This window comes from Salmo trutta, chromosome 18, assembly GCF_901001165.1.
Source record: "Salmo trutta chromosome 18, fSalTru1.1, whole genome shotgun sequence".
Classification (NCBI taxonomy): domain Eukaryota; kingdom Metazoa; phylum Chordata; class Actinopteri; order Salmoniformes; family Salmonidae; genus Salmo; species Salmo trutta.
This window is the reverse complement of record NC_042974.1, coordinates 50,545,326-50,569,274: the sequence shown is the minus strand read 5'-3', so window position 1 is coordinate 50,569,274 and position 23,949 is coordinate 50,545,326. Positions and strand designations below refer to the sequence as shown.

The following is a 23,949-nucleotide window of genomic DNA, read 5'->3' as shown; positions in this document are numbered from 1 at the left end:
GAGACTTGACCACTTTGGCCAATCAGAACGTAAAAAAAAAAATCTAATTCACCATTTGCCATGATGTTCATAACATTTTACTGACCTCCTCTTGTGAAGTGGAACCCAGAACAATGTGATTGACCACTTAGTGTTGCGGAGAACACCCAAACCAGAGTGGCCACCGCAAAGCCCAGGGAGCCTGACCATCTCTGGAAGTTGCTGTAACCCTGCTTGGGATATTTAACCTATATTTTGAGTATTGATTGAGATGGAGGGCCCGTTCTAGTTTGGTATGTCAGGGTGTGCAATTGGAAATGTGAATTGGAGGTAATAATGAATTAGGTGTAGTTTATTAAGATGCATGAATACACCACATCAAAAGCTACACGGATGACCAACCTGCGATCAGGCCGACCTCACAGGTAGGCTCTTCATATGCACATGTCATCATGGTCCCCACTGTGTCATTAACTACTGCCACCACATCCAAGTCAAACTCCTGGAGAAACGAACAACAGAAACACATGTACGGGATGTCTCTGGGAAGCAATGCTTACGGAAATGAGAACTTAATTTTTATAGCAATACCACTTAAAAATATTGTATCACAACCTTCTATATCATGACAAAAACTAACAAAAAGAGCAGCATAAAGTTACTTTTGGTTGTCAATAGATGCCCATAAGATATTAGCTTTTATATTTTGTGTAATCCTGTAGAACAGCCACTAATACCAAGTTTTTCTGCTCTGGACCCGTGGTCAGGAAAAACTTTGGGCCCTGGTTATAGTATCATGCCGTCTCTTCACTTACCTCTCTCCTTTTAATCCCCTCTCTGAGAAGCCCGACAACATCCTCCCCTTCACAGTCAGTGGCTTTGAAGCCTTTGGTCCAGGTTACCAGGATGCCCTGAACGAAGACAGAAAGATGTTCTATTAGTGACGTACCCACACACGCACACACTGACGCACACACTTACGCACACGCACACACATATAATGGAATGGAATGGATGCCGATAGAATTATGGGTAATGTAGTCATTCAACAGTTTCTAAATAAGCCTACAACTGCATACATCCTAATTATGCATTGTGACAGTATGGTATATCAGGAATAATAACTCTCCAAAACACCTACTTAAAAAAATATAAAATAATTGAAATACAAAACAGAATATGAAGTGGCGGTGGCCAGCGGCATGTAACAGGACGACAAGCTTCTTATGAGCCTAAAAGGAAGCGCAGAATTGAAGATGGAGATCCCAGCTCAGTTTTGCGGCTGTATTTTAATATAGATATATAGACTATATAATATAGATATAATGAGCAGTATGTCTGAGATGAAAAAGTTGATATATGGCTGATTACTGTAAAAGAAGCAGTCAGCTCACCACATCCAAGCTGGTCTGTCTGCAGGGGAAGGAGAAGGTGAAACCCAGAGGCAGGCGAGTGTTCTTCATACCCATGTAGTCCAGGAAGTCAGATATGCACTGGACAATGTGGTCAAACAGCTGTGGGAAATGGAGGGTATTTTTCAACAAGCACAAGCACATTCGCTTAAGTTACACAGGTCACAAGGTTGGCTGTTAGAATATGCTTAACGTATGTCCTGTTGTATCTATAATAGGAGCTATTGCATTTACAGTAACTTCCTTTTCAAATGTGTGAGACAACTGACATTGTTTTGGTACAGAATGAGATATATGTCCATACTCACAGGAAACTCCCAAACTCACTCACCTCCTCTCCAGTCCCCTGCATCACCTCCATAGGAATAGCATAAATTTTGTTATGCATCTCTACTGTTCGCCGCTTGCCACTGCGAATCTTCACCAACAGCACTCTAAAGTTTGTCCCTCCTAAATCCAAAGCCAAGAAATCGCCATTTTCTGGAAAACACAACAAAATAACAATACTGTCTTTCGTAAAAAGAGATAATAATGGTTTGATTTTCCATCTATTTTTTTAGGAGACATAATAACACATTATAAAGGGTTCCTAAATGCTTATGAAAAGTTTTACAACGCATTGTACTTGTTGCCACTGTCATAGCCGTTTGAAATGAGTGACAAACAGTGTGTCGAGTTGAATTTCTCATTGATATTGGATGTTTTCACTTGCATGAAGATGTGGGAGTGCTGTGAAGTAATTGTATTAGACTTAGAAATACTTTGACCTTAATCAGGGCACTGCAAGAAGTGCTAAGCCAAAAAAATACACAATATCATATGTTTACATGGAAGCCTGGATTATACAGTAGCGTGTTAAAGCATTAACGAGTGATAAGGAGCTTTTAAGTTGTTGATATGGTTATATACAGCAGGGGGAGCAGAAGAGGGGTAAATTCCAATTTATGTCTAATGGAATTAATGGAATGAATCTCTAGAATGTTTTGTCACAGAGCTAAACCACTCTGGTCAACTGGTAGAATCACAGCCTGGCAAACTAGTTTAAATCCAAGTTGAACTTCTCTCACCTGATCCATCTGGTGTGCTGAGTACATATGTGGGCCACATCTTGACGGTGGCGCTGTCATGGGTCTTTTTCCCCAGGCCATTCTGGATCTCCGTCCTCATCCTCTTCTTCACCTCCAGCAGCTGGTCACTGGTCAGTCTGAACTCAGCCAGGGTCTCTGTGATCTGACGACGCTGGTCAGCCAGCCGGTAGGCCACGGCGGTCACCATGGCAGCGCCCTTGGAGCTCCCACTCTCTGAAAGCAGGAAGCGGACATCTGACTCAGGAACTAGACGGCGGACTGTTTTGTGGAGACGCCGGGCATATCTGAGGAGATGGGGAGGGTGATTCTCAGTCAGACAAAAATCCTGACCTTGGATTCTCACGTGTAACTCAACCTTTTATGTATCTCAACACAACTCAGGCTCTTGGCCCTAGTAGCTAAAATATAACTTTGACATCTGTATTCTGTATCAATGTCTCTTTTTCAAAGTCCATTGTAGTACTCCCTAAGCCATTTGACAGAACTGCATAGCTTCAACGCAAGATACACAATTAAGATGCACAATAAGATCTGGGTACAGTCTACCTTGTACCCAGGGGGCCCTCTACTGGTATAGGCTACTCACTGCGGGTGCATCTTGTAGAGAGAGCCGTCGATGCCCACAGTGGTGCGTAGGCGAGGGTTCCCTTTGTTGTCCTTTAGCCTGGAGAGGATGCCGCCCAGAGTGGCAGCGATGAGGTTGGCTGATCTGTGGGAGACTATGGTGCATACGTGCTGCACAGCAATGCAGTCATCTGCGGATGGTTCCACGCCCAGCCGACCTAGGATATCCTTGGCTTTAGTGAGGCCTTCTTTACTCCTGGACAGTGACAGGTTCGGAGAAGAGATGAGCTCAGTGGTGGCAAATAACATTACAAAGGTGTACAGTAATGGTGTGCAGTCCCAAAGCAGTGCTCAGTTTACAAATGGCTACATGACACAAGTCATCTAGACCCTAAAAAAAAAAGAAAACTGATTGACACCTACTTTTCAATGGAAGAAACGTGTTTGGTTTCAAATTTCCCTTTGGTAAGAAGTTCAGGCGTTATCCGACCCTCAAACAAAAATCCCTCTTTGGCCATCTTGACCAGGATGAGTCGCACAAGTTCGCCCATGTACATCCCACTGACCATCTTCTCAAACCTGGAGAGAAAACGATGCAATACGTTGCTAAACACTGAGGGAAAAGGTGACATGTAAGATGACTACTACTATCAATGCACTTAACTGATTATTACATGTCTTAAAGAAATTTGGGAAGGTCTGATTTATAGTGTATTAATATGTGGGACATACAGCTGTTTCCCTGGGTTTAGAGAGCCCCTGTCAATTTCTCTGTCGAACTCTGTGCGAATGTCCTCCAGCATTCCATCGTCCCCAAAGGCTCCCCACTCTGTGTTGATACACATTCTGCCCTCATCTCCCTCCACCAGGTCAATGTGCCTTAGCTCCTCCATGTAACAAGCATTAGTACCTGTGCCTGAGGAGACACCAACAAACAACTCGTGAGTAATGCAAAAGTAAAAGTGTACCCAATGAGCTTCAGCTCGGCTTGAACAAAAATAGGTTAAAAGGTGTGATCAGCAGGGGCACATTGAAACCAAACACAGCACTATCTGTTCTGACAAAATGATTGAACATTTTGGAATAAATATAATTAAACACCCACACCGGTAGAAATCCACTTTTTCAAGCTGAAAGACAATATCCAGAGCTTACCCATGATGGTGCATAACGATGTAAGTCAATAAGTCATAGTTTTAGTCAAATTGGCTTGAAGTGACAAATCCGAACTACCCACTTTGTGCAAATCCGTGTGAATGTGGTGTCATTTCCTATGATATGACATAAAAATTATTTTCAGCCTACGTTTAGTTTCAGGGTTGGTTTTTATTTGAATATTACCACCCACCAGCATGGCATTGTTAATTAATCAGAAACAGCTGCAAAGTTATTCCTCTTCGTGACTGACATGAGCCACACAGTCTTGTCTCCACTTGGCCACCTGAGCCATGGAGAAACAATTTAAGGGTGCATGTAATTTGTTAGTTACATGAAATGTGTTAGTTACATGTAATTTGTTAGTTACATGAAATGTGTTAGTTACATGTAATTTGCAGCGTGCATGATCTTGAGCAAAGTCATTGTAGCCTATCATTTCACTTCCCATGTGAGAACCATGAGCAAGGGCTGACTTGGCTTTGCTGTATCGCAGCCAAAGCCTGTCAGCAGCCTACCAACGAAAAGTTGCACCATGTCAATTACAATGTAGAAAAACGCATATCAGCTATTTTTCTATAGTTATGGATATTATCTGAGCTTCATCTTATTTCTATGGTGGATTCGCGGCCGCAATTTATGGAAGATGTCAAAACTTTGGAGATAACAATAGATGGCGAAGTCAAAGATAGACCAGTGGTTTCATCTGTGGCGAAGTTTTCCCCTAAATCAATGCCGATGACAAATCCAACTCCAGAACAAGCCATCGATCGAGCTGGCTAATCTTTTGAATACAGTGTAGTTAAAAACAACAGCAACACCAGACAACATTAGCCTGCTAGATATGGTTAGCAAGCTAGGTGCCCTATTTGTTGATGTTTAACTCCACGTGGAAATTCCTACACCCAATTCGTGAATATGTGTAAGTAGCCTTTGCCATTCTTCAGAGGCGGAACCTAAATGTGCATTTTCTCTCTAAGACAGGAAATTACATTGAAATAGTGGCACCAACTTCTTCTGGGGGAGGGTGGGGGGTGTCCTTTAATGGTCTGGTGGGAGGTAAATGGATTTTATACCTATGATGATACCAACTTCACAACGCTGGTCATCAAAGCCACAGGTCATCATGGTTCCAACTGTGTCATTGACCACTGCCATGATGTCTGCGTCATAGTCCTGAAAAGCACAGGGTTACAATTATACAACCATGGTGCAACAGATTTGCTTATGACTGAACTTCCCATTGGGCACAGACATCAGTTCAACATCTAGTTTTGATTTACATTTGGTTGAGTTGTCAACTAACGTGAAATCAACCAACAATTTCACCATGTCATTGGATTTAGGTTAAAAGTTGAGTGAAATAAAAATGACCTTACGTTGATTACTTTTTACAAATCCAATCAGTTATCCACGTTCATGCAATGTCATCATATTGAATTTCTTGGTTAAAATGATGTGGAAACAATGTTGATTCAAGTAGTTTTTGCCCAGTGGGTTCATTGTCATTGCATTAGGCAAGCGTGCTTAAAAATATCAAACCTACCCCATGTTTTTTGATGGCCTTGTTCAGAAGAGTCACAACGTCCATTCCCTCAACTCCACTGGCTTTAAAGCGTTTTGTCCAAGTGAGCAAATAACTCTACAAAAGACAAACAGGCAGCTAGACTAAAGATCACTGATAGTATGATATGATCTGTCTTCAAAACTGATGCTAATACAACAGCCCGTGACGGGAGTCCCATAGGACGGCACACAATTGGCACAGCGTCGTCCGGGTTAGGGAAGGGTTTGGCCGGGGGGCTTTACTTGGCTCATCGTGCCCTAGCGACTCCTTGTGGAGGGCCGGGTGCTTGCAGGCTGATACCGGTCACCAGTTGAATGGTGTTTCCTCCGACACATTGGTGCGGCTGGCTTCCGGGTTAAGCTGGTGGGTGTTAAGGAGTGAGCTTGGGCGGGTCATGTTCAGGAGGACGCATGACTCACCCTTCGCCTCTCCCGAGCCCGTTGGGAGTTGCAGCGATGAGACAAGATCGAAATTGGGGAGAAAAAGGGGGGTAAAATAAAAAAACAAAGCTAATAACTGAAGCTCAGGTGTACAGTACTATTGGCTTGTTCATTCTCTCACCTCATTCAGTTTGGTTTGTGCACAGGGGAAGGAGAAGGTGAAGCCGACAGAAAGCTTCTTATCCTTGATATTCTGCTTCTCCATGAAGTCACCCAGGCACTCTGCAACATGGTCAAACAGCTGCAAGGGAAAGGAAAATAATTAAGTTAGGGATGGTTATCTTGAAAGCAATCTGTGCACAAGGAAAGACTGTAATGCACACTTCGGATTTATTTCCCTGGCCACTAGACTTTTAGACATTTATATACGGTAAGAGTTTGAAAGGTATCTCATACCCGAGCGCCACTGCCATGGATGATGTCCTCTGGAGTGTCATAGATCTGGCTCTCCATCTGAACCGTCTGCTTCTTCTCATGGGACACCTTCACTCGCAGGATGCGGAAGGCCGAGCCTCCCAGATCCAGAGCAATGAAGTCCCCCTTCTCTGTAACAAGCATAACAAATATGCATGTGCTCACAGCAAGCAAATATGTGAACTGTGAACAGAGGCATCATGTCCACTGAAACAGAAGGGGAACCTACTGATCAAGGTACGTGGGTTACAGTACTACAGGCGACAGTGAGTATGTTCACATGCACAGTAATAATTTGATATTAAACAGATTATGCAATAGTCATGTAAACATCGCTGCCAAAGGTGCTTCAACAAAGTACTGAGTAAAGGGTCTGAATACTTATGTAAATGTGATATCAGTTTTTTTATTTTTCATAAATCAGCAACACATTTTTTTCCTGGTTTTGCTTTGTCTTTATGGGATATTGTATGTAGAATGATGAGGGGAAAGACCAATTTAATCAATTTTAGAATAAAGCTGTAATGTAACAAAATGTGAAAAAGTCAAGGGGTCTGAATACCTTCCGAAGGCACTGTATGTCCGAACTCAGAATGAAATGTGCTTCCCAAAGATAACATGGTTGCTGTGGTAAAACGTTTATTTTGATTGCCGATTTACCATCAGGCATGTGAGAATGCTGTTCATTGAATACAGCTCAGCTTTCAACACCACTGTCCCCTCCAAGCTCGTCACCAAGCTTAGGACTCTGGGTCTGAACATCTCCCTCTGCAATTGGATCCTGGTGGTGAGAGTTGGCACCATCACCTCCGCCATGCTGACCCTCAACACAGGGTCCCCACAGGGGTGTGTGCTTAGTCCCCTCCTGTACACCCTGTTCACCCACGACTGTGTGGCCACGCACGACTCCAACGCCATCATCAAGTTTGCTGATGACATGACAGTGGTAGGTATAATCACCGGTGATGATGAGTCAGCCTACAGGGAGGAGGTCAGTGTGGTAGTGTAGTAGCAGTGTGGTGCCTCAACGTCAGTAAGACGAAGGAGCTGATCACCCTTGAGTGTTGGACCGAGTAACCTAACCTTTACACAAATGCAGAGTACTATATATAGCTGACACTAACAACGCTTAGTTATGGTTGGTTCAACCCCCCTCATGCAGATTGGGGCATCATAAGCCACTCTGGGTTCATCGTGTCATTATCTGCACGTGGGTTGTTGTCTTAACCCCACCCTGGCTTAGTTTCCCAGATGTAAGGATGATTTTAAGACAATGAAGGATTGTTCTACTCCTAAGCTATCTCTAGTAAAACACATTCTTGTCTCTGTAATGCAGTCTTTAACCCATTTGTCAGCTCAAGCCATCTCCAGTGACCATACGCCCTGATTAGCTGCAGGGAACTAGAGTGGAGCTCATGAAAACAAAGACACTAACAGGACAGAAATATCCTCCTATTTGTTAAGTATTAATTGCTAACTATTAATATCAAACAAATCAGGTAAATATGTACTTTTTCTATCACATTCCCCCTTTTTGAGAATTCTCTCAACTTAAAAGTAAAATTACAAGGTTTAAAAAGACATTTATTCCATTTAGTGCCTAATGAACATAACCCAGGACAAGCATCATGATCCCACTATGTATAAGTGTAACAAGCGTCATTGTATGTAGACCAAAATGCAGCGGGTATATTGATCATATTCTTTTTATTAGAAGGAAAAAAACACTTACAAAACAAACAACGAAAACAGTCCCGTAAGGTGCTCAGACTAAACAGGAAACAACCACCCACAAAACACAAGAGAAAACTAACCCAACTAAATATGGCCTCCAATTAGAGGCAACGACAACCAGCTGTCTCTAATTGGAGGTACTACCAAAACCAACATAGACATAGAAAAGCTAGATAGAAACATAGAAAAACTAGAACATAACCCAAAAACCCCGAAACACACAAACCAAACACCCCCTGCCACGCCCTGACCAAACTACAATAACAAATAACCCCTTTTACTGGTCAGGACGTGACAGTACCCCCCCCCCAAAGGTCCACATCCCGAATGCACCTAAACACAAAAGCCCCACAAAAATAACCCCAAACTTAAAGGGAGGGAAGGGAGGGTGGCCACCGTCAACTACGGCTCCCGTGCTACACCCCCCCTAATCCTCCCACTACGGAGGTGGTTCTGGCTCTGGGCTTAGTCCCCATTCTAACCTGCCCACCCCCGTTGAAGGCTCATGGCTGTAGACCACTGCTGAAGGCTCTGGGCTAAGGTGCGTCGCTGGAGACCTCGGGCTGAGGTGCGTCGCTGGAGACCTCGGGCTGAGGTGCGTCGCTGGAGACCTCGGGCTGAGGTGCGTCGCTGGAGACCTCGGGCTGAGGTGCGTCGCTGGAGACCTCGGGCTGAGGTGCGTCGCTGGAGACCTCGGGCTGAGGTGCGTCGCTGGAGACCTCGGGCTGAGGTGCGTCTCTGGAGACCTCGGGCTGAGGTGCGTCTCTGGAGACCTCGGGCTGAGGTGCGTCTCTGCAGGCTCCGGACTGTGGGACGTCTCTGCAGGCTCCGGGCTGTGGGACGTCTCTGCAGGCTCCGGGCTGTGGGACGTCTCTGCAGGCTCCGGGCTGTGGGACGTCTCTGCAGGCTCCGGGCTGTGGGACGTCTCTGCAGGCTCCGGGCTGTGGGACGTCTCTGCAGGCTCCGGGCTGTGGGACATCTCTGCAGGCTCCGGGCTGTGGGACATCTCTGCAGGCTCCGGGCTGTGGGACGTCTCTGCAGGCTCCGGGCTGTGGGACGTCTCTGCAGGCTCCGGGCTGTGGGACGTCTCTGCAGGCTCCGGGCTGTGGGACGTCTCTGCAGGCTCCGGGCTGTGGGACGTCTCTGCAGGCTCCGGGCTGTGGGACGTCTCTGCAGGCTCCGGACTGTGGGACGTCTCTGCAGGCTCCGGACTGTGGGACGTCTCTGCAGGCTCCGGACTGTGGGACGTCTCTGCCGGTTCCGGACTGTGGGACGTCTCTGTCGGTTCCGGAGTGTGGGACGTCGCCGGAAGCACTGGACGGGAACTGTCGCCGGAAGCTCTGGACGGGGTACTGTTGCCGGAAGCTCTGGACGGGGTACTGTCGCCGGAAGCTCTGGACGGGGAACTGTCGCCGGAAGCTCTGGACGGGGACTGTGCACTGAAGGCCTGATGCGTGGGGCTGGCTTTGGAGGCGCCAGACTAGTGACACGCACCTCAGGGCTAGTACGAGGAGCAGGAACAGGACGTACTGGACTGGGCAGGTGCACTAGAGGCCTGATGCGTGGGGCTGGTTTTGGAGGCACCAGACTAGTAACCCGCACCACAGGGCTAGTGCAAGGAGCAGGAACAGGACGTACTGGACTGGGCAGGTGCACTAGAGGCCTGATGCGTGGGGCTGGCTTTGGAGGCGCCAGCCTAGTAACACGCACCTCAAGGCTAGTGCGAGGAGCAGGAACAGGATGTACTGGACTGGGCAGGTGCACTGGAGGAAGAGTACGAGGAGCAGGAACAGGATACACTGGGCCATGAACCCTCAACGGCGGTCTGATGCTTGCAACTTGCATCACTGGTCCTGGCTCGATGCTAGCTCTAGCATGACACCTGTGAGGAGCTTTCACCAAGCGCATTCTACTGTAGCTGCGCACTGGCGATTCCGTGCGTATCTCTGCATAACATGCTGCTTGCTTGATCCGTCGCTCCCCATAATAAACACAGGTGCCCCTTCGTGCCCTTTCCGCCAGTTCCTCTCTCTGGAATCTCGCGTCAAGCTCCTCGCTTGATTCCATGACTGGCTCTCTTTTCCTCCACGGCTCTCTCCTGTATGCCCGGGAAGTTAGGTCAGGGCTCCCCCCTGACTCAACTAAACTCCCCTGCCTCCTCTCCTCCTGAAATGGAGGATATAATGCCTCACATCTCCGTCGTTCTGCCTTAGCTGCCTCCAGCTCCTCCTTCGGATGCTTGTACTCCCCAGCCTGGTGCCATGGTCCTTTACCATCTAATATCTCCTCCCATGTCCACAACTCCAGGTAGTTTTCCTGCTGCTCCTTCCTCCGCTGCTTGGTCCTTCTTTGGTGGGTGGTTCTGTAACAAGCGTCGCTGTAGGTAGACCAAAATGCAGCGGGTATATTGATCATATTCTTTTTATTAGAAGGAAAAAAACACTTACACAAAACAAACGACGAAAACAGTCCCATAAGGTGCTCAGACTAAACAGGAAACAACCGCCCACAAAACACAAGAGAAAACTAACCCAACTAAATATGGCCTCCAATTACAGCCAATAACAACCAGCTACCTCTAATTGGAGGTCCTACCAAAACCAACATAGACATAGGAAAGCTAGATAGAAATAGAAAAACTAGAACATAACCCAAAAACCCCGAAACACACAAACCAAACACCCCTGCCACGCCCTGACCAAACTACAATAACAAATAACCCCTTTTACTGGTCAGGACGTGACAATAAGGCATCACCAATGGACTCTATGTGCCATTAGCATAAACCTGCTATAGTTCCTGAGTGTTATCATTAAACATTTCAATTTGGTAATGGATATAAATCAAATAGATTAAGATGAGTTTCACTCTCAGGATCAGAGTTTACCCCTCCTTTTACCAAGGCATGCTGAGAATAGTCTCATCATAGTACACAACTTCTTTACCCATGTCATCATTAGCATAACAACAATCTAAACAATCAATCCATAATACATTAATTGCTCCACTCATATAGTTAACCTGTTGGGGATAGGGGGCAGTATTTTCACGTCCGGATAAAAAAACGTACCCGATTTAAACTGGTTACTACTCTTACCCAGAAACGAGAATATGCATATAATTAGTAGATTTGGATAGAAACACTCTAAAGTTTCTAAAACTGTTTGAATGGTGTCTGTGAGTATAACAGAACTCATATGGTAGTCAAAAACCTGAGAAGATTCCATGCAGGAAGTGCCCTGTCTGACAATTTGTTGTCCTTCTAGGGCATCTCTATCAAAAATACAGCATCTCTGCTGTAACGTGACATTTTCTAAGGCTTCCATTGGCTCTAAGAAGGCGCCAGAAAGTGGAATGAGAGCTCTGCAGTCTCTGGGCGAAAAACAGCAGGAGTGTTTGTGAGTGGTCAGGCAGGGAACACTGACACTGGAGCGCACGTGCACGAGAGGACTCCATTTTTTTCTTTCTCTCTTTGAACGAATACAACGTCGCCCGGTTGGAATATTATCGCTATTTTACGAGAAAAATCGCATAAAAATTGATTTTAAACAGCGTTTGTCATGCTTCGAAGTACGGTAATGGAATATTTTTATTTTTTGTCACGAAATGAGCCCCGCGCGTCATTCTTCGGATACTGACCTCAACGCACGAACAAAACGGAGCTATTTCAATATAACTATGGATTATTTCGAACCAAAACAACATTTGTTGTTGAAGTAGAAGTCCTGGGAGTGCATTCTGACGAAGAACAGCAAAGGTAATCCAATTTTTCTTATAGTAAATCTGAGTTTGGTGAGGGCCAAACTTGGTGGATGTCAAATTAGCTAGCCTTGATGGCCGGGCTATCTATTTTTTGGGGGGGAGGGGGACTGGAATCAGACCTCCTCTCCCAACTCACGTCCAGAGTGCAGCAGCGATGTTTCTTAGGATTTGCCCATTTCTATCAGCGTTTTATCCGGAGTTACAGCACCCTGGCTTCCCCACTGTCAACACTCACCTCTCCCAAGGTCCCATTCACGTGGTCCCCAGCTGCTGACCTGGCATTCCTGGACATTAAGCACCGATTCACCACAGCTCCCATATTGATCCATCCGGAGGTGTCCCGTCAGTTCGCGGTGGAGGTAGACGCTTCGGGTGTCGGAGTGGGGGCCACCCTGTCCCAGCGTTTTGCCCTTAAGCTGCATCCCTGTGCCTTCTTCTCCCATCACCTTATTGCCACGGAGAGGAATTATGATGTGGGGAATCGAGAACTACTCATGGTGAAGATGGCCTTGGAGGAGTGGAGACACTGGTTAGAGGGGGCAGAACTTCCATTCATAGTGTGGACGGATCACAAGAACCTGGAATATCTCCCGCACCACCAAGCGTCTCAATTCCAGGCAAGTTCAATGGGCCCTGTTGTTCACCCGGCTCACCATCTCCTACCGCCCGGGGTCTAAGAATGTTAAGCCAGACGCGCTTTCACGCCGCAATTGCCCCACTTCTACACCCTCGGATCCCGAGACCATTCTTTCTACCTCGTGACTGGCGGCTACCCACGTCTGGGGAATAGAGAACCAGGTCAGTGAGGCGCAGCGTTCCTGAAAAGCTATTTTAAAATCTGACACCGCGATTGCATAAAGGAGTTCTGTATCTATAATTCTTAAAATAATTGTTATGTATTTTGTGAACGTTTATCATGAGTAATTTAGTAAATTCATCGGAAGTTTGCGGTGGGTATGCTAGTTCTGAACATCACATGCTAATGTAAAAAGCTGGTTTTTGATATAAATATGAACTTGATTGAACAAAACATGCATGTATTGTATAACATAATGTCCTAGGAGTGTCATCTGATGAAGATCATCAAAGGTTAGTGCTGCATTTAGCTGTGGTTGTGGTTTTTGTGACATATATGCTTGCTTTGAAAATGGCTGTGTGATTATTTTTGGCAGGGTACTCTCCTGACATAACGCAAACGTCCCACCTTGCCCAGGGAGGTTAACATACTAAAACTTACTCAAATCAATCAGTCAGTTTTAAAAAATAATTTTGTTTCCAAATCATATTTCAAAACCCAATTAATTATCCAACCAAAATGTTGAATGACATAGCTCAGTGATTCACATTGGTTCTATCACTCAAAATGAAAACCCTCAATTTAACATACATCAACACTGGCAGAATGTACATCCATATTAACATACAATATATTCACCTTATAATTAACCCAATTAACTCTCTCGTCAGCGTTATAATTACAGATCAGTATCTCAATGCATTCTTACCCTAAATAACTATACACCAAATAACAATTTCAGATAAGTCTAAATCAATTACGGGCACAGTTGACCAACCCCCTCCCTTCTCCGGCACTCAATCTTCTGGCATTTCTTCATTTTCCTTCTTCAGATAGCTTCACAGTTCAAAGTGTATGGCCCATGATAATGTCACACTTGAACCCCACCACAACTCCTATTATCTATTTTTCATTTGCCAACCAGTATACCAGCAATATGAGAGAACTGGATGCTGTACACCGGTTGCTGGCTCGGACTCAGGTCTCTCGATAGGAGTGATGCAGGACAGGGCTGTAGTGAACGCCATTTCTTCAGCCGGTTAGAGGGGGTTTTGAGGTCCACACCCTGTTTGGTCAAATTATCCCTTTCGTGCATTTAGATACCATTTCCACCTCTTACATCTACACGTTCCGCTAGCGGAACGTCTGCTCCAATATCCAATGATGGGCGGGGCGCGAAATTCAAACTCCTCTAAATCCGAAAACTTACACTTTTCAAACATATGACTATTTTACAGCTATTTAAAGACAAGACTCTCCTTTATCTAACCAAACTGTCCGATTTCAAAAAGGCTTTACAGCGAAAGCAAAACATTAGATTATGTCAGCAGAGTACCCAGCCAGAAATAATCACACAGCCATTTTTCAAGCTAGCATATCATGTCACATAAACCCAAACCATAGCTAAATGCAGCACTAACCTTTGATGATCTTCATCAGATGACACACCTAGGACATTGTGTTATACAATACATGCATGTCTGTTCAATCAAGTTCATATTTATATCAAAAACCAGCTTTTTACATTAGCATGTGACGTTCAGAACTAGCATTCCCACCGAACACTTCCGGTGATTTTACTAAATTACTCACGATAAACGTTCACAAAAAGCATAACAATTATTTTAAGAAATATAGATACAGAACTCCTCTATGCACTCGATATGTCCGATTTTAAAATAGCTTTTCGGATGAAGCACATTTTGCAATAATCTAAGTACATAGCCCGGCGTTACAGGGCTAGCTATTTAGACACCCTGCAAGTTTAGCCTTCACCAAAATCACATTTCCTATAAGAAAAATGTTCTTACCTTGCTTGTTCTTCATCAGAATACACTGCCAGGACTTCTACTTCAATAACAAATGTAGGTTTGGTCCCAAATAATCCATCGTTATATCCAAACAGCGACGTTTTGTTCGTGCGTTCTAGACACTATCCCAACGCTAAATCTCGGCCACGAGCATGACGCAAAATATGACAAAAAAATTCTAAATATTCCATTACCGTACTTCGAAGCATGTCAACCGCTGTTTAAAACCAATATTTATGCAATTTATCTCGTAGAGAAGCGATAATATTCCAACCGGGAATCTGCCTGTCTGTAAACTGAGGAAAAAACCGAAAGCCGGGGGCGGGGCGTGTCACGCGCCTAAGGCTTAGTCCATTGAGTGACCACTTAGCTTTTGCTCTCCTTTGTTTCAGCCAGGGCTTTGAATTACGTCATTCCTGTTTTTCCCGGGCTATGAGACCTCATTGGAGACGTGTGAAGTGTCACGTAAGAGCAGAGATCCTTTGTAAACGATAGAGATAATAAAGAAGGGCAAGAAATGTTCAGACAGGGTACTTCCTGAACAGAAGCATCTCAGGTTTTTGCCTGCCATAGGAGTTCTGTTATACTCACAGACACCATTCAAACAGTTTCAGAAACTTTGGAGTGTTTTCTCTCCAAAGCTAATAATTATATGCATATTCCAGTTTCTGGGCAGGACTAATAATCAGATTAAATCGGGTACGTTTTTTATCCAGCCGTGAAAATACTGCCCCCTAGCCATAACAGGTTAACCTCGAGAGGACAAATCAGAACAACAATTCAGTTCAGTTCATTTCTGATCCAGGAAATCCAGACAAGCATTGACTATATGAGAAATTATTACTTCTACCAATATTCTCAACCTGTTGGGGCTAGGGGGCAGTATTTAGAATTTTGAAAAAATATGTGCCCATTTTTAACTGCCTCCTACACCAACTCAGAAGCTAGGATATTCATATTATTAACAGATTTGGATAGAAAACACTCCGAATTTTCTAAAACTGTTTGAATGGTGTCTGTAAGTATAACAAAACTCATATGGCATGCAAAAACCTGAAAAAAATACAACCAGGAAATGAGAATTTTGTGGCTGTACTATTTTCGAGTCATTGCTAATAGATCACACAGTGACAAAGGATTCATTTCGCACTTCCTACGGCTTCCACTAGATGTCAACAATCTTTATAAAGTTGTTTGAAGCGTCTATGATGAACAGAGACCGGATGACAACGAAGAGAAGTTGACTTCCCTGGGATGTCGTCACTTCATTATTGTGCGCGCCTGCGCGTGCATGTGAGGCGAGACATTTTTCAAAAACGGTTTTCAAGACACAGGAGAGGTCGGGTTGAAATATTACTGATGTTTCACGTTAAAAATGGCCCTAAAGATTGATGCTAAACAACGTTTGACATGTTTGAACGAACGTAAATAGATTTTTTTTTTTACTTTTCATCGTGACTTCCCCCCCCCTACATTTTGAGGAGCCTACCGGACGCCTAACAACATGGAACAATTTGGAGTTATTTGGACATAAATTATGAACTTTGTCAAAAGAAACCACATTTGTTGTGGACCTGGGATTCCTGGAAGTGCCTTCTGATTAAGATAATCAAAGGTAAGGGATTATTAACAATAGTATTATTGATATTAGATGGTGCTAACCTGTATATCCTAGCCTATTGTTCTTAGCATGTTCTTAGCATAGGACCCCGTTTATTGCAAAGTGTGATTTCCCAGTAAAGTTATTTTGAAATCTGGTAATGCGGTAGCATTTACGAGATGTTAATCTATAATTCTTTGAATGACAATATTATAATTTACCAATGTTTTCGAATAGTAATTTTGTAAATTGTAACGCTGATTCACTGGAAGCATTTGAGGGAGAAAAAAATTCTGCCACTGTAAAATGCTGTTTTTGGATATAAATATGAACTTGATGGAACAAAAATGCATGTATTGTATAACATAATGTCCTAGGAGTGTCATCTGATGAAGATTGTCAAAGGTTAGTGCATAATTTTAGCTGGTTTTCTGCTTTTGGTGACGCCTGTCCTTGAATTGAAAATGGATGTTTGTACTTTTTTGGCTATGTACTGTCCTAACATAATCTAACTTTATGCTTTCGCCGTAAAGCCTCTTTGAAAATCGAACAATGTGGTTAGATTAAGGGGATGTTTATCTTTTAAATGGTGTAAAATAGTTGATTGTTTGAGAAATTGAAATTGAAATCGATTTTTGATGTTTTGAATTTCCCGCCTTGCTAGCAATCTCAACTGGGGGATTAAGGCTACCCCCTAGCCCCAACAGGTTTTAATGCAAATTTCTAAAACAAATGTTGAAGAAAATAACAACACATTCTGTTGAAACATCTTTTCCCAAATGAGCTTATACTCCCCTTATCACACTGTCAACCTCATCACAGTCAAAGGATCAGGAAATTATCCCAATCATCCAGCAGACCCAATCTGGTGAGATTTATCAAAACAAAAAAAAACAAGGCAACAATACACTCCTTCATACATCACTCAATACATACCTACATATCACTCAAGGTGTGTAAACTTCAATACAAAAAACAAAAAAAATTGTAATTCCCCCATTTTGACAAATAATTCACAATATTGACTAATGTGTAAAAACAACAACACTTCCTATTAGTTATAAAACATCTCCATATTTAACAGCATTACAAATTACCTTCAAATCATCATCCATTGTCTCTCAGCTTTCCAGCGAGGGTGATAAAAATCACACTAGAAAGTCAGGATTGAGGTCAGATGTCATTCAAACCCTTCAAATTAGTGATTCTTACTAAACTCAGGAAAAAAAAGAAACGTCCTCTCACTGTCAAATGCATTTATTTTTAGCAAACTTAACGTGTAAGTATTTGTATGAACATAACAAGATTCAACAACTGAGACATAAACTGAACAAGTTCCACAAACATGTGACTAATGGAATAATGTGTCCCTGAACAAATGAGGGGTCAAAATCAAAAGTAACAGTCAGAAACTGGTGTGTCCAGCAGCTGCATTAAGTTTTGCAGTGCATCTCCTCCTCATGGACTGCACCAGAGTTGCCAGTTCTTGCTGTGAGATGTTACCCCACTCTTCCACCAAGGCACCTGCAAGTTCCCAGACATTTCTGGGGGGAATGGCCCTAGCCCTCACCTTCCAATCCAACAGGTCCCAGACGTGCACAATGGGTTTGAGATCCGGGTTCTTCGCTGGCAATGACAGAACACTGACATTCCTGTCTTGCAGGAAATCACACACAGAACAAGCAGTATTGCTGGTGGCATTGTCATGCTGGAGGGTCATGTCAGGATGAGCCTGTTGGAAGGGTACCACATGAGGGAGGAGGATGTCTTCCCTGTAACGCACAGTGTTGAGATTGCCTGCAATGACAACAAGCTCAGTATGATGATGCTGTGACACACCGCCCCAGACCATGACAAACCCTCCACCTCCAAATCGCTCCCGCTCCAGAGTACAGGCCACGGTGTAACGCTCATTCCTTTGACGATAAACGCGAATCCGACCATCACCCCTGGTGAGACAAAACCGTGACTCATCAGTGAAGAGCACTTTTTGTCAGTCCTGTCTGGTCCAGCAACGGTGGGTTTGTGTCCATAAGTGACGTTGTTGCCAGTGATGTCTGGTGAGGACCTGCCTTACAACAGGCCTACAAGACCTCAGTCCAGCCTCTCTCAGCCTATTGCGAACAGTCTGAGCACTGATGGAGGGATTGTGTGTTCCTGGTGTAACTCGGGCAGTTGTTGTCCTGTACCTGTCCTGCAGGTGTGATGTTCGGATGCACCGATCCTGTGCATGTGTTGTTACAGGTGGTCTTTCACTGCGAGGATGATCAGCTGTCCATCCTGTCTCCCTGTAGCGCTGTCTTAGGCCTCTCACAGTACGGATATTTCAATTTATTGCCCTGGCCACATCTGCAGTCCTCATGTCTCCTTGCAGCATGCCTAAGGCACGTTCACGCAGATGAACAGGAACTATGGGCATCTTTCTTTTTGTGTAGTAAGGACTCTTTAGTGTCCTAAGTTTTCATAACTGTGACCTTAATTGCCTACCGTCTGTAAGCTGTTAGTGTCTTAACTTCACTAGGGTAGGGGGCAGCATTCGGAATTTTGGATGAAAAGCGTGCCCAAATTAAAGTGCCTGCTACTCAGGCCCAGAGGCTAGGATATGCATATAATTGGTAGATTTGGGTAGAAAACACTCTAACGTTTCCAAAACTGTTAAAATAATGTCTGTGAGCATAACAGAACTGATATGGCAGGCAAAAACCTGAGGAAAATCCATCCAGGAAGTACTATTATTTTGAAAGGCTGTTTTTCCATTGAAAGCCTATCCACCATACAAAGACTTAGGACCCAGTTCATGATCTCTATGGCTTCTTCTACATGTGGCCAGTCTTTGGGCATTGTTTCAGGCTTTTACTCTGAAAAATGAGGGAGATACAGCACTTTCAATGAGTGGACAGTGGAAATTTTCAGACATGAGTCTAGCGCGTGATCGGTAGCGCACCTTTCTTGTTTCTCCTTTTCTATTGATGAAGCTTTTGTCCGGTTGAAATATTATTGATTATTTATTACAAAAACAACCTGAGGATTGATTTTAAACATCGTTTGATATGTTTCTACGAACTTTTATTGTACTTTTTTTACTTTTCGTCTGGATGTTGAGAGCTCGCTTTGTGCCTTTGGATTACTGAACTAAACGCACCAACAAAACAGAGGTTTTTGGACATAAAGGAAGACATTATCGAACAAAACGAACATGTATTGTGTAACATGGAGTCCTGGGAGTGCCACCAGATGAAGATCATCAAAGGTAAGTGATTAATTTAATCGCTATTTCTGACTTTTGTGAGTCCTCTCCTTGGCTGGAAAATGTATGTATGGTGTTTTGTGGCTAGGTGCTGTCCTAACATAATCGCATGGTGTGCTTTTGCCGTAAAGCCTTTTTAAAATCTGACACAGCGGCTGGATTAACAAGACGTTTATCTTTAATCCTATGTATAGCACTTGTATCTTTCATCAATGTTTATGATGAGTATTTCTGTAATTTGATTTGGCTCTGCAATTTCACCAGATGTTATTTGAGACAATACATTACTGAACATAACGCGCATGGTGTGCTTTCGCTGTAAAGCCTTTTTGAAATCGGACACTGTGGTTGGATTAACAAGAAGTTTATCTTTAAAATGGTGTATAATACTTGTATGTTTGAGGAATTTTAATTATGGGATTCCTGTTGTTTGAATTTGGCACCCTGCAATTTCACTGGCTGTTGTCGAGGTGGGACACTAGCGTTGTCGAGGTGGGATACTAGGTTAACAATCGTTCCACAGGTGCATGTTTGTTAATTGTTTATGGTTCATTGAACAAGCATGGGAAACAGTGTTTAAACCCTTTACAATTAAGATCTGTGAAGTTATTTGGATTTTTACGATTTATCTTTGAAAGACAGGGTCCTGAAAAAGGGACGTTTCTTTTTTTGTTGAGTTTATGTTAGACAAATTCATAAAAAACAGTAAAATATTTCATACATTTTGTATCCCAGGTTTACAGTAAGTTTCCTCAGTACATTTAATATCAGAATAATTCACGTGGTCAATTAAAACTGAGAACATTGGTAAAATCAAACAAAAATGGGGCCTTATTTAATTTGGTAACTCCTCTTTACCACCGAATCCAGATACCATTTTACCTATAAAATTGCTGAATTTCACTAACCCCTCTCCCAAGACCATAGCCTCAGGAAACATTTCAAAGAGAGAGAAAATGACTATCCCCATTCTCCTGGAAGAGAAATGTAAATTTCTTTAGCATTCAGTATAATAATATCATAATCAGCAACCCAAAGGTTTTAACTACAAACAAATCATGATCATGATAATCATTCATTTTAATGTACCCCAACGTTTATGTGCGCTTAATTTAGCTTGTACTACCCTTAGACATGGCAACACTGAGTCTAACAATTCACTCCCATATTGTATTATATGACTGGTCACCATGTCAAATTATCATGATATTGTTACTATATTGTCACCTTAGATTGTTCCTGTTAACCTTTCTTTAACTAGGCAAGTCAGTTAAGAACAATTCTTATTTATAATGACGGCCTACCGGGCCAAACCTCGTCAACGCTGGGCCATTGTGAGCCGCCCTATGGGACTTTCAATCACGGCCGGATGTGATACAGTCTGGATTCGAACCAGGGACTATAGTGACCCCTCTTGCACTGAAATGCAGTGCTTTAGGACGCTACGCCACTCGGGAGCTCAAATACAGTGTTTCATTATGTGGAATCGACACCGTCTAAAATAAACAAACCCATAACCCATTTCCGGCAATGTAAAGATTGCAACCTGTTGCCTTAATTTAGTAAAAATATAAACTGTTGTTTAACAAATGTAGAACCTTCAAAAAGTTGGTCCTCTTTTATCAGCTTAATAGTCAATACTTATTTCAATCTACTTTAATTACTGGACACTGTTCCACGTAATCAAAACAGATTACAATTTTAGAATACATTAACTTCCTGCTCAAATTCACTGGTGTTACCTAACTATAAAACCAAGCAAAAATAATCAGAAATTGTCAAACAAATATCTATCTTTTAATATTAAACAAATCAGGTAAATATGTCATTTTTCTATCACAACACCCACTCACATACAAGCTGCTACTACTCTGTTTATCTTATTTCCTGTTGCATAGTAACCTTATCCCTATACATACTGCATCTATCTCCATCCCTCCAGTATCCTGCACATTGTAAATATGGTATTGGAACTTACCCTGTATATAGTATGCTTACTTACTTATTGTGTTCTTCATATTTCTTCTTATTTCTTGTGTTTTTTTTCTAGTTGTCCCGTCCTGACCAGTAAAGGGGTTATTTGTTCTTATAGTTTGGTCAGGACGTGGCAGGGGGTATTTGTTTTATGTGGTTCAGGGTGTGTTTATCTATGTGTTCATGTAGAGGGGGTATTTGGTTTATATGGTTCGGGGTGGTTGTGTATGAAGAGGGGTATTTGATTTATTAGTCCAGGGTTTTGGTTATTGTTCTATGTTAATTTATTTCTATGTTCAGTCTAGTCGTTTGTATTTCTATGTTTAGCTAATTGGTGCTGGGGCCTTCAGTTGGAGGCAGCTGTCTATCGTTGCCTCTGATTGAAGGTCCTATAAATAGGAATGTGTTTGTCATGGGATTTTGTGGGAGATTGTTTCTTGTTTTGCTGTGTGCCTGACGAGACTGTCTAGTTCGTTTGTTTTTTGTATACGTTGTTTGTGTTTTCCTTCTTCACTAATAAAAAGAAGATGAGTATACATTTTCCCGCTGCGTTTTGGTCTACACCCTACGACATACATGACACTAGTATTACATTGTTATTGATTGTTGCATTGTTGGGTTTTGAGTTTGCTAGAAAGGCATTTCACTGTACTTGTGCATGTAACATTAAAACTTAAACTAGGTAGCCTGATTTCAGATGTGTCCATGTAAACAGGATTATTACGGAAATCGTTCTTCTTGTAAAGCATGTAAACATTCTAATCAAACTATTATATTAATCTGACTGTCCACAATAATCGCAATATTGTGTGCATGCAACCGTACTCAGTGACTCAAATCTTTGTGTTGCCCAATGATTGTCATGTCTGGGCTGACTACTGTTGGCATTGCCATGCAATAGTATATCAGATGTCATTTTGTCAAAAGCTCCTGGCTCCTGCCAAAAATCCACTCTTCCCGGGAATTAAAAACAGTTTCACACTGTCTTGAGAACATGTCGCAATTAAAGCAGTAGTAGTTTTATGGGCGTGACAACCTATTTTTTGTAAACCAAAGGAACTGAAAAGTTTTTTAAAAAACAAGAGGGAATACAAACGATGAACCCTAAAGGCCTACTCCATATAATCTCTTACGTCATTCACTAGCTAACACACTCACAGTGGGATTTATTTAACTTTTGATCTGATTTACAGTACCAGTAAAAAGTCTGGACACACCTAATCATTCCAAGGTTTTTCTTTATTTTTACTATTTTCTACATGTTAAAAATATTTTATGTTTGAGATTCTTCAAAGTTGCCACCCTTTGCCTTGATAACAGCTTTGCACACTCTGGGAATTCTCTCAACCAGCTTCATGAGGTAGTCACCTGGAATGCATTTCAATTAACAGGTGTGCCTTGTTAGAAGTTCATTTGTGGAATTTCTTTCCTTAATGCGTTTGAGCAAATCTGTTGTGTTGTGACAACGTAGGGGTGGTAAACAAAAGATAGCCCTATTTGGAAAAAGACCAAGTCCATATTATGGCAAGAACAGCTCAAATAAGTAAAGAGAAATGACAGTCCATCCTTTAAGACATGAAGGTCAGTCAGTCCAGAAATTTTCAAGAACTTTGAAAGTTTCTTCAAGTGCAATCGCAAAAACAATCAAGCGCAATGATGAAACTGGCTCTCATGAGGACCGCCACAGGAAAGGAGGACACAGAGTTACCTCTACTGCAGAGGATAAGTTCATTAGAATTAACTGCACCTCAGATTGCAGCCCAAATAAATGCTTCAGAGAGTTCAAGTAACAGAACATCTGAACATCAACTGTTCAGAGGAGACTGCATGAATCAGGCCTTCATGGTCTAATTGCTGCAAAGAAACCACTACTAAAAGACACCAATAAGAAGAAGAGACTTGCTTGGGCCAAGAAACACGAGCAATGGACATTAGACTGGTGGAAATCTGTCATTTGGTCTGATGAGTCCAAATTTGAGATGTTTGGTTCCAATCGCTGTGTCTTTGTGAGACACAGAGACGGTGAACAGATGATCTCTGCATGTGTGGTTCCCACCGCGAAGCATGGAGGAGGAGGTGTGATGGTGCTTTGTTGGTGACACTGTCATGGATTTATTTAGAATTCAAGGCACACTTAACCAGCATGGCTACCACAGCATTCTGCAGCGATACTCTGGTTTGCACTTAGGGGGACTATCATTTGTTTTTCAACAGGACAATGACCCAACACACCTCCAGGCTGTGTAAGGGCTATTTAACCAAGAAGGAGAGAGATAAGTGCTGCATCAGATTACCTAGCCCCCACAATCATCCGACCTCAACTCAGTTGAGATGTTTTGGGATGAGTTGGACCGCAGAGTGAAGGAAAATCAGCCAACAAGGGCTCAGCATATGTGGGAACTCCTT

At 43.0% G+C, this 23,949-nt stretch overlaps 1 protein-coding gene across 1 annotated transcript in view; it reads right to left on the bottom strand.

The window, feature by feature from the left end:
• hk1 (hexokinase 1) overlaps window positions 1-23,949 on the bottom strand; it is a 40,329-nt gene that overhangs the window by 3,012 nt on the left and 13,368 nt on the right. Inside the window, exons 3-14 of the mRNA XM_029698921.1 lie at window positions 6,602-6,750; window positions 6,327-6,446; window positions 5,745-5,840; window positions 5,275-5,374; window positions 3,776-3,959; window positions 3,467-3,622; window positions 3,066-3,299; window positions 2,459-2,763; window positions 1,723-1,871; window positions 1,374-1,493; window positions 795-890; window positions 382-481 (exon numbers count right to left, since the gene is read on the bottom strand). Coding sequence (XP_029554781.1) covers window positions 382-481; window positions 795-890; window positions 1,374-1,493; window positions 1,723-1,871; window positions 2,459-2,763; window positions 3,066-3,299; window positions 3,467-3,622; window positions 3,776-3,959; window positions 5,275-5,374; window positions 5,745-5,840; window positions 6,327-6,446; window positions 6,602-6,750 — 1,809 coding nt within the window. The remainder of the gene's footprint in view (window positions 1-381; window positions 482-794; window positions 891-1,373; window positions 1,494-1,722; window positions 1,872-2,458; window positions 2,764-3,065; window positions 3,300-3,466; window positions 3,623-3,775; window positions 3,960-5,274; window positions 5,375-5,744; window positions 5,841-6,326; window positions 6,447-6,601; window positions 6,751-23,949) is intronic.